The 13,323-nt window shown below is 43.2% G+C and overlaps 1 protein-coding gene across 2 annotated transcripts in view; it reads left to right on the top strand.

Annotated features, from left to right (window-relative positions):
• The window catches only part of glmna (glomulin, FKBP associated protein a), a 52,487-nt gene extending 39,653 nt beyond the window's left edge, over positions 1-12,834 (top strand). For both annotated transcript variants that reach the window (XM_072510485.1, XM_072510484.1), the window contains exons 13-19: positions 2,991-3,064; positions 4,371-4,455; positions 6,217-6,326; positions 10,077-10,140; positions 11,269-11,395; positions 11,960-12,042; positions 12,157-12,834. In XM_072510485.1, coding sequence (XP_072366586.1) covers positions 2,991-3,064; positions 4,371-4,455; positions 6,217-6,326; positions 10,077-10,140; positions 11,269-11,395; positions 11,960-12,042; positions 12,157-12,282 — 669 coding nt within the window. In that variant the 3' untranslated portion in view covers positions 12,283-12,834. The remainder of the gene's footprint in view (positions 1-2,990; positions 3,065-4,370; positions 4,456-6,216; positions 6,327-10,076; positions 10,141-11,268; positions 11,396-11,959; positions 12,043-12,156) is intronic.
• The last annotated feature ends 489 nt before the right edge of the window (positions 12,835-13,323 follow it).

The following is a 13,323-nucleotide window of genomic DNA, read 5'->3' as shown; positions in this document are numbered from 1 at the left end:
GGCAGAAAAGGGGAATTGACATTGAGAATGCTTGGGGTCCTTAATGCACTTGGTCACATGGGGTTCCACGGCTCAAAGTTTGGGAAAGCCTGCAGTAGACATTGAGGAGGATCGGACTTCCGGAGGATATAGGCATGTTGGTAAACCAGGCAGACAAAGCAGATGCATTTTAATTCAATAAAATAGGAAATGATACATTTGATTGGTAGAATGAGGGGAGGCAACATAAAGGAAATAGTACAATTTTAAAGGGTGTAGGAACAGAGAGTCCTGGAGCACCTAGAGAAATCTTTGACAATGGCAAGATAAGTTGAGGTGGCTATTGGCGATTTTTGGCTTTATCATTAGAGACAGAGAGCATAAAAGCAAAGAAGATATGTTAAACCTTTATAGAAAACTAGTTATGCCTTAGCTTGAGTATTGTCTTCAATTCTGGAGACCGCAGAAAGATGTCAAGGCCTCAGAAGGTGAAGAAGAGATTTACTAATAATCTTTATTGTCACGAGTAGGCTTACATTAACACTGCAATGAAGTTACTGTGAAAAGCCCTGAGTCGCCACATTCCGGCGCCTGTTCAGGTACACAGAGGGAGAACTTAGAATGTCCAATTCACCTAACGGCACGTCTTTCGGGACTTGTGGGAGGAAACCCACGCAGACACGGGAGAACGTGCAGACTCCACACAGACAGAGACCCAGCCGGGAATCGAACCTGGGACTCTGGTGCTGTGAAGCAACAGTGATAACCATTGTGCTACTGTGCTGCCCTAGACCATTACTAGAATGGTACTGGGGATCAGGGACAACAGTTTTGTGGAGAAACTGAGAAGGATGTCTCAAAGCGGCTTCAGGACATTCTGACGGGGGAGGGTGAACAGCCAGTGGTTGTGGTACATATCAGTACCAACGACATGGGTAAAAAAGGGATGAGCTCCTACAAGCAAAGTATAGGGAGCTTAAACGTAAATTAAAAAGTAGAACCTGGAAGTAGTCATCTCAGGATTACTACCAGTGTCATGTGCTAGCAAGAATAAAAATAACAGGATATGCCGGATGAACATGTGGCTGGAGAAATGGTGTAGGAGGGAGGGATTCAGATTCCTGGGACATTGGTAGCAGTTCTGGGGAAGGTGGGATCAGTACAAGCACAAGCAGGATGGGTTGCTTCTGGGCAGGACTGAGACCAATGTCCTCGGGTGGAGGGTGGTGCAGTTGGAGAGGGTTTAAACTAGAATGGCAGGGGAATGGGAACTTGAGCAGGGAGACATAGGAATGAGAAACAAGGATTGAAACAAAATACATAAATGTAAAAATCAAAAATGGAAGGCAGAAAAACAAGGGCAAAAACAAAATAGGGCCGGAATGCAAAATAAAGCTAAGGTGACTCACATGGTTAAAAAGACAAGTCTAAAAAGCTTTGTGTCGTTTTGCGCGGAGCATTCGCAATAAAGTGGATGAATCAACAAGGGCAAATAGATTAAATGGTTATGATATAGTTGCAATTACAGAAACATGGCTGCAAATTACCAAGGATGGGAACTAAACATCCAGCAGTATTCATTATTTAGGAAGGACAGACAAAAAGGGAAAGAAGGTGGGGTAGCATTGTTAGTAAAGGAGGGAATCAATGCAATAGTGAGGAAGGATATTGCGTTGAAAAATCATGATGTGGAATCTATATGGTTGGAGATAAGACATACTAAGGGGCAGTGTGCTACCAGTGTCATGGGCTAGCAAGAATAAAAATAACAGGATATGCCAAATGAACGTGTGGCTGGAGAAATGGTGTAGGAAGGAGAGATTCAGATTCTTGGAACATAGGGAGCAGTTCTGGGAAAGGTGGGACCAGTATAGTATTGGGGGTTGTTTATCTGCCCCCAAAAAGTAGTGGAGATATAAGGGAAGGTATTAAACAGGAAAGCAGAGATGCATGCAATATGAGTACAACAATATTCATGGGTGACTTTAGACTGGACAAACAAAACTAGCAATGGTGTAGTGGATGAGTTATTCCTAGAGTGTACAGTATATATGATGTTTTTTTAGACAAATATGTTGAGGCACCAACCAGAGAACAGGTTATTATGGACTGGGATATTGTGCAATGAGAAAGGATTAATTTACAATTTTGTGTAGGGTCCCTTGGGGAAGAGCAACCATAATATGATAGAATTCTTCATTAAAATGGAGAGTGAAGTAGTCAAATCTGAAACTAGGGTTGCAAATCTAAATAAAGGGAACTATGAGGGTATGAGGCGGGGATTGGCAAGGATAGATTGGGAACCTTATTAAAGGGGTTGACGGTGGATAGGCAATGGTTCATATTTAAAGAACGTGTCCATGTATTATAACAATTATTCATTCCTGTCTTGCACAAAAATAAAAGAGGAAAGTTGGCTCAACCATAGCTTAAACAAAGAAATTAGGGATAATATTAAAGCCTAAGAGGAGACATATAGGGTGCGATTCCGTGGTCCTGTTGTGCACAGCGCGGAGCCAGGCACAACGGGTGAATCACGTGAAAGCCCCAAATAGGGCTCCGTGCTGGGTGCCAGGCTGATCGCCAGTCATCCCACATGCCCCAACCGCCGCGATCTGGATCTCGCCCTTGCTGAGCAAGATCCAGATCTGAATATTCAATTGAATCTAATGGCCCATTTAAATACTCAGATGCTGGATTCACCCGGCGCCTGGTACTCGAGACCTCGCCAGGGCTCCGTTTAGTACAGGTTCACACAAACGTGGGCCAGTCGTAACGGGACCTGGGGGAGCATCTCAGGCCCTGGGTGGTCGGGGACAGGGCATCTTGGTTCACCAGCAGGAAATAACTGCTAAGTACGGCCTCGGCGGAGAGAAACTCTCTGGGGCCAATTCTCGGCGCTGCAGCAAGGGAGTGGGACTAGCTGTTTCAAAGAGCTTGTGCTGGGAAGATGAGGTGACTGTTCTGTGCTGTAGAATTCTGTATTTCTTACTATCCTATCAATGTTCTAGCGGAAATCAAGCCTAAAGTTATTTCAGCAATACATAGACAAGTTTGATTCGGAAGGAAAATACAAATTATTTAGGTGAGTACAGTCTAGAAGATACTTATTTTTGTTTTAAAGATTGTGGAGTTTTGTACTTTTTCTGAATAGGTATTAAAATAATGGAACACATTTGATGTATGATAGGTTAGGACATATAGAAAACTGTTTATAAGTCAGGCAGACATACCGATGGAACAAAAACAACAGTAAATTCGACTCAAGAATACCTTTTAACAAATTCATTAAATGTAAAAATATTCAACACATTATCACTATCTCTTCCATTTTAAACGCCGTCAAATAAATAACATTGTATAATCCTTTTTTAAAAAAAATTATTTTTTATTCTCCTTTTTCACATTTTCTCCCGAATTTACACCCAACAATAAACAGTAATCAGTAACGGATGTAATGTCAATCCCCATATCAATAACAACGATCCCATCCTCCCACCAAACCCCAGACATTAGCCCGCATGTTAACATGTTGTCATAAATAAATGACAAAAAAGAATCAGGAATCACCCATAATCACCATTAACACATACAGTCCCTCCCCGCCCCCCTCCCCAATGTTCGATGTGATCCAATTCTCAAAAGTACACAATAAATAACGTCCATGAATTGTAGAACCCCTCCATCCTTCCCCTCAGTTGAAATTTGACCTTTTCAAGCGTCAAGAATTCCAGCAGGTCCCCCCGCCACGCCAGGGCACAGGGTGGAGAGGTTGATCTCTACCCTAACAGGATTTGCCTTCAGGCGGTCAACGAGGCGAAGGCTACAACATCTGCCTCTGCGCCCGTTTCAAACCCCAGCTGATCCGACACTCCGAATATGGCCTCCAGAGGGACCAGGTCCAGTTTCACGTGCAACACTGTATAATCCTTAACTGTGTTTTGCAGCACATTTTTAAATGATAAAGTGCCATTTTGGTACAATAAATTGCAAATTTGAATTTATATAGCATCCTTTAGCAAAATGACTTAAGTCACAATCACGTTGTTCAGTTAGTGAGTCACAACGATAAAGTAATTTGGACCATGAAATTATGTTCTGTTCTACAATAAACCACAGATCTGTTATTTTGGCATTGTATACAATAATACTTTTTAAGGGCTCATTGTTATGGTACGGTTCATTTTAGACATTATTCTAACATGTTGCCTATATTTATGATAGCTTTGTTAACTTTGCTGTAGCCGTGGTATCTTAAGTGCCACAAATGATGAGTCATTTTTAAAGCTACACAGTGTATGCTAAGTAGTGCAGGAAATAAATGAGGGAAGTTAGCTTAATGTGACTGTGACTACGACTCCGTTTTTATACTTCATATTGCTTTTGTTTAGGTGCCTGTTAAAAACTACCCAACATGCTGGAGTACAAGGTTACATCATACAAAATCTTAAAAATCAGGTTGATCTAGCATTGAAGGTAAGCATGTTGTTAAGCGTAGAATTATTAGGTTTTCCTCTGTATGTTTAGGTATGTACCTGTGGAAATGTTTAGAAAGTGTTGTAATGCTTTTATAGATATCACTAGCAATAGCTATGTCTCTTTTTAGTGAGTTTTCTGAATCATTTGCCCCTAACGTATGAAGTACAAGCAAAGGAATTATTCTTCAGAGACTTGAGATACATGGTGCATGCAACAGAAGGTGCATACTGTAATACACATAAAACAGCACAAAAAAGTGTGAACTTAAATGAGATTTGTCTCAAACACATCTGTTAAATTAGCAATTTCAAAAATTCTCACAGTCAAATTGAAAATAAATCTAAAGTCTAGTTTTTATCTTTACTCTGAGTCTATGAAGACAATGGTCAGCAGTCTGCTGCCAGTGGTGGTGACAGGACTTGCCGCTGACCTCAAAGAGAACTACCACCCGAGATCTGGCATTTCTATGGTTTGGATTTACTCCATTCCCAGTAATTTGGTTCTTGTGCAAATTAAGGGATTCCCAGGCATTCAGCAACAATTATGTCATCCAGTGGGCTAAGCAGCCAATCACATCAAAGTATTCTAATAGCCAGCAAACCAGGAAGTAAACAGCATTGATAATCGCTCACTTTTTAATCATGTTCGGGGTGGCATGGTGGCACAGTGGTTAGCACTGCTGCCCGGAGTTTACACATTCTTTCAGTGCCTCTGTGGGTCTCACCCCTACGACCGAAGATGTGTAGGGTAGGCAGATTCACCACGCTAATTTGCCCCCTTAATTGGAAAAAAAAATCATTTTTAATCATGTTCTAGAAGGTCCAATAAAGATTGGGGCAGACAAATCAGACTGAGGTCGAAGCTGAAATCTTTCTGATTATATTAAAATGTTGTAGAAAATGTTATCATGATGGAAAAATTCCGCATTCCACAAATATAAGATTAGTTTTTCAGGGTCAGAGAGGTTGTATTATGACTTGGTACACCATCCAAAACAAAAACTGATTACATCTCAGGTATAAAGTTTTGGGAGTTTTTACAGTGAGATTTGCACCTAAAACATGAAAGTTCACATCAGTTCAAGCGATTTCTAAAGAGTTCCACTTGTGCCAGGACTTAACATTGTACCCTGTGAAGGAGCCGGGAAACACTGGCAACAACCTGTGCTTTTAAACAAGCATATGCCAATGCCAAAAGGTGCTGTCAGTTTCACAGTTGTAATGCTGGCAAGATTAACAGTAGTTAACGGTTAACATCACAACCGCAAAGTCCATGTCAAAGCAAATGTGTCATCAGTCTTTACGGTGGATGCATTTACACTGAGCCTTCCATATTACAGACTTTGAAATGTTGCAAAGCAGTTTCTTTGTTTCACAGCAACATAATAACAGTGTAATTGCAATTAATCAGTCACTTCTGGGATATGCTGTTTATTGCAAGACCACCTGAAGAAGCCAGTCTTGCATTGCTTTGACATAACGTCAACCCTCTGTATAACCAATCACTTAACCTTTTTAAGTTGATAGTTAAATGCATCAGATGGGATGCTAATTTTTCTAACCAATTAATAATAATTATCGCTTATTGTCACAAGTAGGCTTCAATGAAGTTACTGTGAAAAGCCCCTAGTAGCAGCCATGCTAAAGCGTAACCCAGTGCTTACTGTAGATTTATAAATATTTGCCTCCTTTCTCCCTCCACGTACCCCTTTTTTAAAAGTCTGCTTCTTTTTACACTTAAACTTCCTTTTGCTTTCAGCCTGGCAATAAAATTATGTGGTTCTCAGGCCCACAATTGATGCCTCTTCTTCATACAGCCCTTTCACTTCCTGAAGGAGCAGAGACAGACTTGCTTCAAAACTCAGATAGGTAAGTTTCAAAGCATTTGATGTAGGAAGATAAAGAGAGAGCAGTTGGCTGTTGCACCAATGTACTGCACCAAAACCGAAGGGCAGCCTATGATTTCCAATGCCGAATCCTCATTCTGGGTTTCATCACAGTAAATGGGTTTAGAATGTACAGATTCCAAGCTGGATAATTCACAGAACTGCTGGTACAACATCTGGTTGACAGCTGTGTTAGGCAAGACTTGGAAGCAACTTGGTCAGCCACCTTGTCAATGGTGCAGCATCACCACAAAGGGCAAGTAAGATGCAATTTGTGCTGCTAAGCAAGTAAGACATTTTCGCGTTCACTTCTCAGCCTTTAAGCTGTGAAGCATCCCAAAAGTTATAGCAAGGCTGCACGCAAATCAGCTCCTTTAAATTACTGTGTGTCCGGCTTCACAGAAACATTTAAAATGACCACGTACTTACATAAATAGCCCGTGCACGGGGACATCCAGTGGTGGCCATGGAGTGAGTGATCGCACATTTGGTGGCTCCCGCTCAAAGTGCAATTGCTTGGTACTTTTTCACCTGTTTTAAGGGGTGTTTGCTGGTGTGAGGTGCATGAACTCTGAGAAATAGTCATGTTCCACCGGTGGGGCTGGTTTATGGCTTACCAGACGAGAAGTGTAATGTGTAAGAGGCAGCAGCCTTGCAGAGAGGTTATTTGAGATGCGACAGAGGAAAAGATGGCGAAGGGTTCAGGTGTGGTGTTGCCCGCCCAATGGTCTGCTGAGCAACTGGTGGACTTTTTGAATGGTAAGTTCCAGCAACAGAGGAAGGAGGCCTCAGAGGACCTGGCGACAGTGGTGGAGCCACTTAGGATGGTTATTGAGAGTGGAGCAGAGGCTGGAGGCACAGTGTCTGGCACTCCAGAAGTGGAGGAGGTGGTGGGTGAGCATGAGGACCGGCTGGCCTTGTTGGAGGCAGAGATGGTGTTCATGGTGGAGGTGGCGGGAGAAGGTGGAAGACCTGGAGAATCGTTCCAGGAGGCAGAATCACCAGATCATGGGGCTGTCTGAAGGGATTGAGGCCACAGAGTATGTGGCAAATATGTTCGAGACGTTGATGGGGAGGGGGTCTTTGATCGTCCCCCCCGAAGTGAATTGAGCGCACAGGGCATTGAGGAGGAGGCCGAAGGTGGGGGATCTGTCGAGGGGAACGGTGGTGCGGCTGCATCGTTTTCTCGACAAGGAGAAGATACTGAGGTGGGCGAAGGAAAAGAGAAAGTGCACCTGGGAATGGAATGCGCTGAGGATCTACCAGGACTTTGGTGCGGAGTTGGCCAAGCGGTCGGCAGGCTTCAATTGGATCAAGGCTATCTAAGGAATGAAGTTTGGGGTGTTGTACACTGCTCGTCTTGTGGGTCACGCACCAGAATCAATAGTTTTATTTTAAAAAGCCGGAGGAGACGTGTCAATTTATGAGAGACCATGGACTGGAAGATGTGTGAGGTTATTGAACTTTGGAGATGTTAATGTGGGGAATTTGGGCCTGCATATCTGGCGTCTTGATGTATTTAATTTAACGTCTGGGTGCGGAGCGGGTAAGTGTTTTACTGTTTTGTGGGAATTGCGGGTAAAGGGCAGCTGGGGGGAAGGGGATGGGGGCCACCATGCTAGCTGATTGGGTAGTTAATGGGAGTGAAGTGGGGGTTGAACTGTGGAGGGGAAGGGGGATGGGTGGATTTTTTTTTTCTTTGTTCATGGGAGTGGAGGGGGGAAGTTGACGAGGGTGCGGTTGGTGTGGCGCTGTTGGTTAAGGGGAGATGGCGGAGGACATCTTGAGGAGGGTCCAAGGTGACCGAGACGTGGACCTGGGGGAGATGGTTAAAGAGGGACTATGGCTAATCGGCAAGGTGGGGAGAGGGGGGAATTAAATAAGGTGGTTTCGGCCTTGACAAAGGAGCTGCTGAGGCTTATGGAATGTATGGGGGGGGCGGACCCGCGGCGGTTTGAGAGGCCACGGGCGAAGGAGTTTTCGTATTTCTCGCATGTGCACTGGGTGTATTCCCGGATTGATAACTTTGTCATAGATAAGGCGTTGTTGGCGGGGGTGGTTGGATCGGAGTATTCGGCGATTGTGGTCTCTGACCACACGCTACATTGTGTGGACGTGCGGGTGGCGAAGGGTGAGGCTCAGCGACTGCAGTGGAGGTTGGATGTGGGATTGCTGGTGGATAAGGGAGTTTGCAAAAGAGTGACGGTGGCCATCCGGAATTATGTGGAGCAGAATAAGACGGGGGGCGGTTTCCACCTCTGGTGGTAAGGGGGGAATTTATATGGATTCAGGCGCACAGGGGTTGAGAGGTTGAGGTTGGTGAAGGACATTCTGAAGGTGGATCGGAGATATTGGGTGGCGCCTGAGGAGGCATTGCTAAAGGAGAGGCAGAGGCTCATTCTAAAGAAGGACATGGATCCGGAGCAGTGTGGATCCCCTGATTTTGTTGTTGAATGTAGATGCAAAGGTGCTGGCGAAGGTGCTGGCGACGCGGATAGAGGATTGTGTGCTAGGGGTGATAGGTGAGGACCAAACGGGGTTTGTGAACGGGCAGCAGTTGTCAGCGATAGTACGGAGATTGCTTAATGTTATAATGATGCCCTCGGAAGGTCGGGAAGTGGAAATGGTTGTGGCAATGGACACAGAGAAGGCATTCGACCGGGTCGAATGGCGTATTTGTTCGACGTGTTGGGGCGGTTCGGGTTTGGGCAGGTGTTTGTGGATTTGGTTCGGTTGCTGTACAGTAAGGCGCCTAAGGCAAGTGTTCGGACGAACAAGGTCAGTTCGGATTATTTTGGGTTGCACTGGGGGACAAGGCAGGCGTTTTTGTTTGTGTGCCAAAACCTCCTGTTTTTTGTGCCCAAGTCCTTTTTTAGGAAGGTTAATGAGATGATCTTGAGGTTTGTGTGCGCGGGAAAGGCTCCGGGGGTTAGGGATTCAGAGCCGCCAAAGGCAGGGGTATCGGCGAGCGATTTGGCAGAGTTCCTGCATTTGGAAAAGATGAAGTTCGCCATTCGAGGTTCGGCAGAGGGGTGAATCTCGAGGTGGAAGATGTTGATCGACTTTGTTAAGGATTATTGATTCGTTGGTAAGGGGGGTTTTGTTTTCGTTTTTGTCTGGGGGGCGGGTGAAAATTTGGAAAGGTGGGGTGGGGTTGCAGAAAGGGTGGGGTTTGTTTCCTGTTGCTTTTGTAATTCTTGGTTATGTATATATTGAAAATGCCATCAATAAAATGTTTTTCAAAAGAATAAATAAATAGCCCTGGCACTCAAACATTTAATGGAATGTTGCTTCTCTATATCCTGTCTTATTATTTTTATCTCTTCCCCCCCCCCCCCCCCCCCCACCCCCCAATTTTTTAACTGTTTTCTGATGTATGGCTCCAAAGGTACCAGAGTTCACTCCTACACCTCATTCAAAATACCATTCTGAGTGTTTGATGGCGCCAATTACTATTCTTGGAGGATCTGTCAGCAAGTTTAATCCTGTCCTCCTATTGTGTACTTCCAGGAAGAATCACAGAATGGGCAGGAGCAGTGATCCTGACTGATATTTCCTGCCTGTAATAGCTGACTGAAACTAGTTAACTTGTCACATTTTCTTGGGGTCAAACCAGAACTGTATTGATTTTTATGACTTAGTTACCTCCTGAAAACTTATTCAGCTATTGGAAAAAACTGGGTACTGATGAGCAAGGAGACTCAGTTATTTCTTTTTGTTCTGTTTCTATTAGAATCATGGCATCACTGAATCTTCTAAGGTACCTTGTGATCAGAGATAATGAGTGGGAGAATCAAGTAAGTATCCTGATAAAGCAAATTTGGTGTATTTGTTGACTTGGCTTAGTTTTAGTGCTGAATATCTCCAATTGTGAATATAAAGGTACATAATGTATAATGAACATAAAACCATGTGGGCGGCACCATAGCACAGTGGGTAGCAAAGTTGCTTCACAGCTCCAGGGTCCCAGGTTCGATTCCCGGCTTGGGTCACTGTCTGTGCGGAGTCTGCACGTTCTCTGTTTTCCTCCCACAAGTCCAGAAAGACGTGCTGTTAGGTAATTTGGACATTCTGAATTCTCCCTCTGTGTACCCAAACAGGCGCTGGAATGTGGCGACTAGGGGCTTTTCACAGTAACTTCATTGCAGTATTAATGTAATCCTACTTGTGACAATAATAAAGGTTATTATGTATCATCCGGCTTATTGTGAGCAGTCACAGGAGACCGAATCTCGGCAGGGCTGAGTGGGAGGATAGGGATTCTTGCCCATTTGCCCCTGCCTCCCTCCTTTATGGGATTATAGTTGGTGGTAGAGCTGGTGAAATGACAGCCTCTGCCAGAAACCCTCCAGTTTTTCCCAGCAGACATCCTTAGGAAAAGTAGTGGGCCATTCAGCCCTTCGTGAATCTGCACATCATTCAATTGGAGCATAACTAATCTATACCTCAACTTCATTTAACCAGCTTCATATCCTCATACCCTTAGTGAGCAAAGGTTCTTTATATTTTATGCCTGTAGGATGCTGTAAATGTGCCACAGGGGCCATTTCCCAAAGGAAATTGCCAGCAGGAGCACAGTACACATGTGCCATAAGGGGAGACCTCAGGGCCATTTCCCAAAGGAAATTGCCAGCAGGAACACAGTACACGAGTCCAGCGCATTTGCCGGGTGAGCACCTAGGAGGTGCCATAAATGTCACTTGCCTGCATTTGTATGCAGGTGATCTTGTGATCGAAGACATTTTCATTCACCAGGACACATTGACAGGTCTAAGTCCTGCTTTACTGAACTTGCCGCAGCTAAGCAGAATTTCTCAATGCTAGTAATTAAAAATGAAAGGAATTAATATTTTATGACAATTGAATTCATAACAGATTAAATTATTTTCTGCCAGAGAAGTTATTAATTTCTTAATCTTGTATAGACAGGATTATGGACTGATCTTTTCTGGATTGAAAGTTTTCTGAAGCCACTGCGCACTGGTTTGAATATGTCTAGGGCTCATTATGAAGCAGAGATGAGAGCCAAAAGAGAAAACCGGAAAATCAAAGGTTTGTTCTTCAAATGCAGCCCTGGCATTAACTGTATTGTCATAACCAATGTGTCTCATGCCTGCCACTCCATTAGCTTGAATTAGAGATCATATGCCTCTCTGCTATCTCATTTCACATTCAGATACCAAAAAGCACATTCCCCGTATTATAAGGTCCGGAAAGGCGTCCACACTGAGCCGAACAGTTTGAATCAAAGGAAAAAGGTTTAATGCAACAGAACAAGAGTACAGAGCAGTTACTGTACTACAGGAGCCAGGTCCTCGGTGTGTGTATTCCCCATTGTCCAGTCTCATTCGTGTCCCATGACCTGCTTAACCCCAGGTTATGACACCCCACTCGGCAAGATCAGCCAGATATGCTGTTTCTACAAACATTCTGCTCGTGTCAGCATTGACAGGAAGTCCATACTCTTTGATTCATGCGAGGTTGAAGGGTATGATGGAAATTATAGCAGAGATTGGCTCATTTCACTTTTCTGTCAAAAGTAGGATTTTGTGTAAGCAAACAACTGTGCAGGAATGTGAAAGGCAGACTTATTCCATTTTACTGTAATGATTACAGAAGCACCTAATCGTGAAACACAGTGTTCCTTGACGGTTGGTGGTAAAAAGCTCCCAAAAATGACTACTGCTATGGAGTTGGAGGTAAGCATCTTTGCTGGGTTGAAAAATTTTATATTCATCACTGTTTTGAAGTAGGCATTTTATATTCCCATTTATGCTCTGTCTCTTCATCCCTGTTAACTGCCATTGTTTCAGGTTCTGCAGTCAGCTATCTACACATTTGATGTAATGGAAAGTGTACAGGCACGAATAGAGGAGCTGATTGAACCCAAGATTAAATCCAGAGCGGAGGATAAAAATGTGGCCAATGAAGCTTCATAGTTTTACTTTAGGGAACAGTGTGAAAATTCTGTAAAATAATTTCTTACCTTGTAGTCTGTATTTACTAAAAAGATTCACTTTGTATCCTATTGTTCAAATCAATCTTTGTACAGGATAATTTCAAATATTTTCATCTAGCACCTATTTTACTGAAATTCTGTAATGAGATTACCCAGAAGGGCAGATATTGTATAGATTTACTTAAATGTTTAAACATAATTCCAGCTCCACTGTGTTGCTACAAGTTTTTAATAATAATGATGTATACCCTGCAAATACTTAAGAATAATGGCAATATGATAATCGTAAAGAAAAGAGTCACACCAAACTTCTTAAAAATCCTATTTGATATGTAGTGCTACCCTAGCAAAATGGTAGCGACAAGTTTGTTTCCATGTTTAACTGCATTTGTGTGGAGTCTGGAGTTTGCTTTCAGTTGCAGAGGAATAACGATGGCAAACACTGACCAAAGTTTCCCTTCCATTACCACTGCAAACTCCAGGCTGTTGTATGTCCTTTAATTAGAATAAAACTAAATTATTCAGGTAACAACTATTCTCTGAGAATATCACTCAGTCACTACATTGCATTTTAATTGGTCAATTAATAAGGACCAACAGGTTGTAGACCCAATACATAACATATTGGGGAATACATATCAGAGTACAGTGAGTAATATCAGGTCGATAATTCATAAGAACCATACTGCTAACTGTGTTGATTTTCATATATCAGATAAGCTAATAGTTCTGTAGTTTGCCAGCTGTAGAGTAGTGAACCACAAATTAATGGCATTAAGATTCTATAATGCAGAATTCCTGATCATAATCCTGTGGTGAAGTTCTCAGTGGAAGCCAAACAATTTGAATTGGGAGGGGGGAGAAATTTTGGGATGAGGGGGTGATCAAGATGAGAGGCTAAGTAAATTGGGCTTATTTTCTCTGGAGTTTAGGAAAACGAGAAGCAAACCCATTGAAACTACCAAAATCTGAAGGGGCTTGAAGGGTAAACGGCGAGAGATTTGTTCCGCTGGTTGGAGAG

This window comes from Scyliorhinus torazame, chromosome 7 (genome assembly GCF_047496885.1).
Source record: "Scyliorhinus torazame isolate Kashiwa2021f chromosome 7, sScyTor2.1, whole genome shotgun sequence".
Lineage (NCBI taxonomy): Eukaryota > Metazoa > Chordata > Chondrichthyes > Carcharhiniformes > Scyliorhinidae > Scyliorhinus > Scyliorhinus torazame.
Note: the sequence above shows the minus strand (reverse complement) of the source record. Positions and strands in the feature narration are given on the sequence as shown.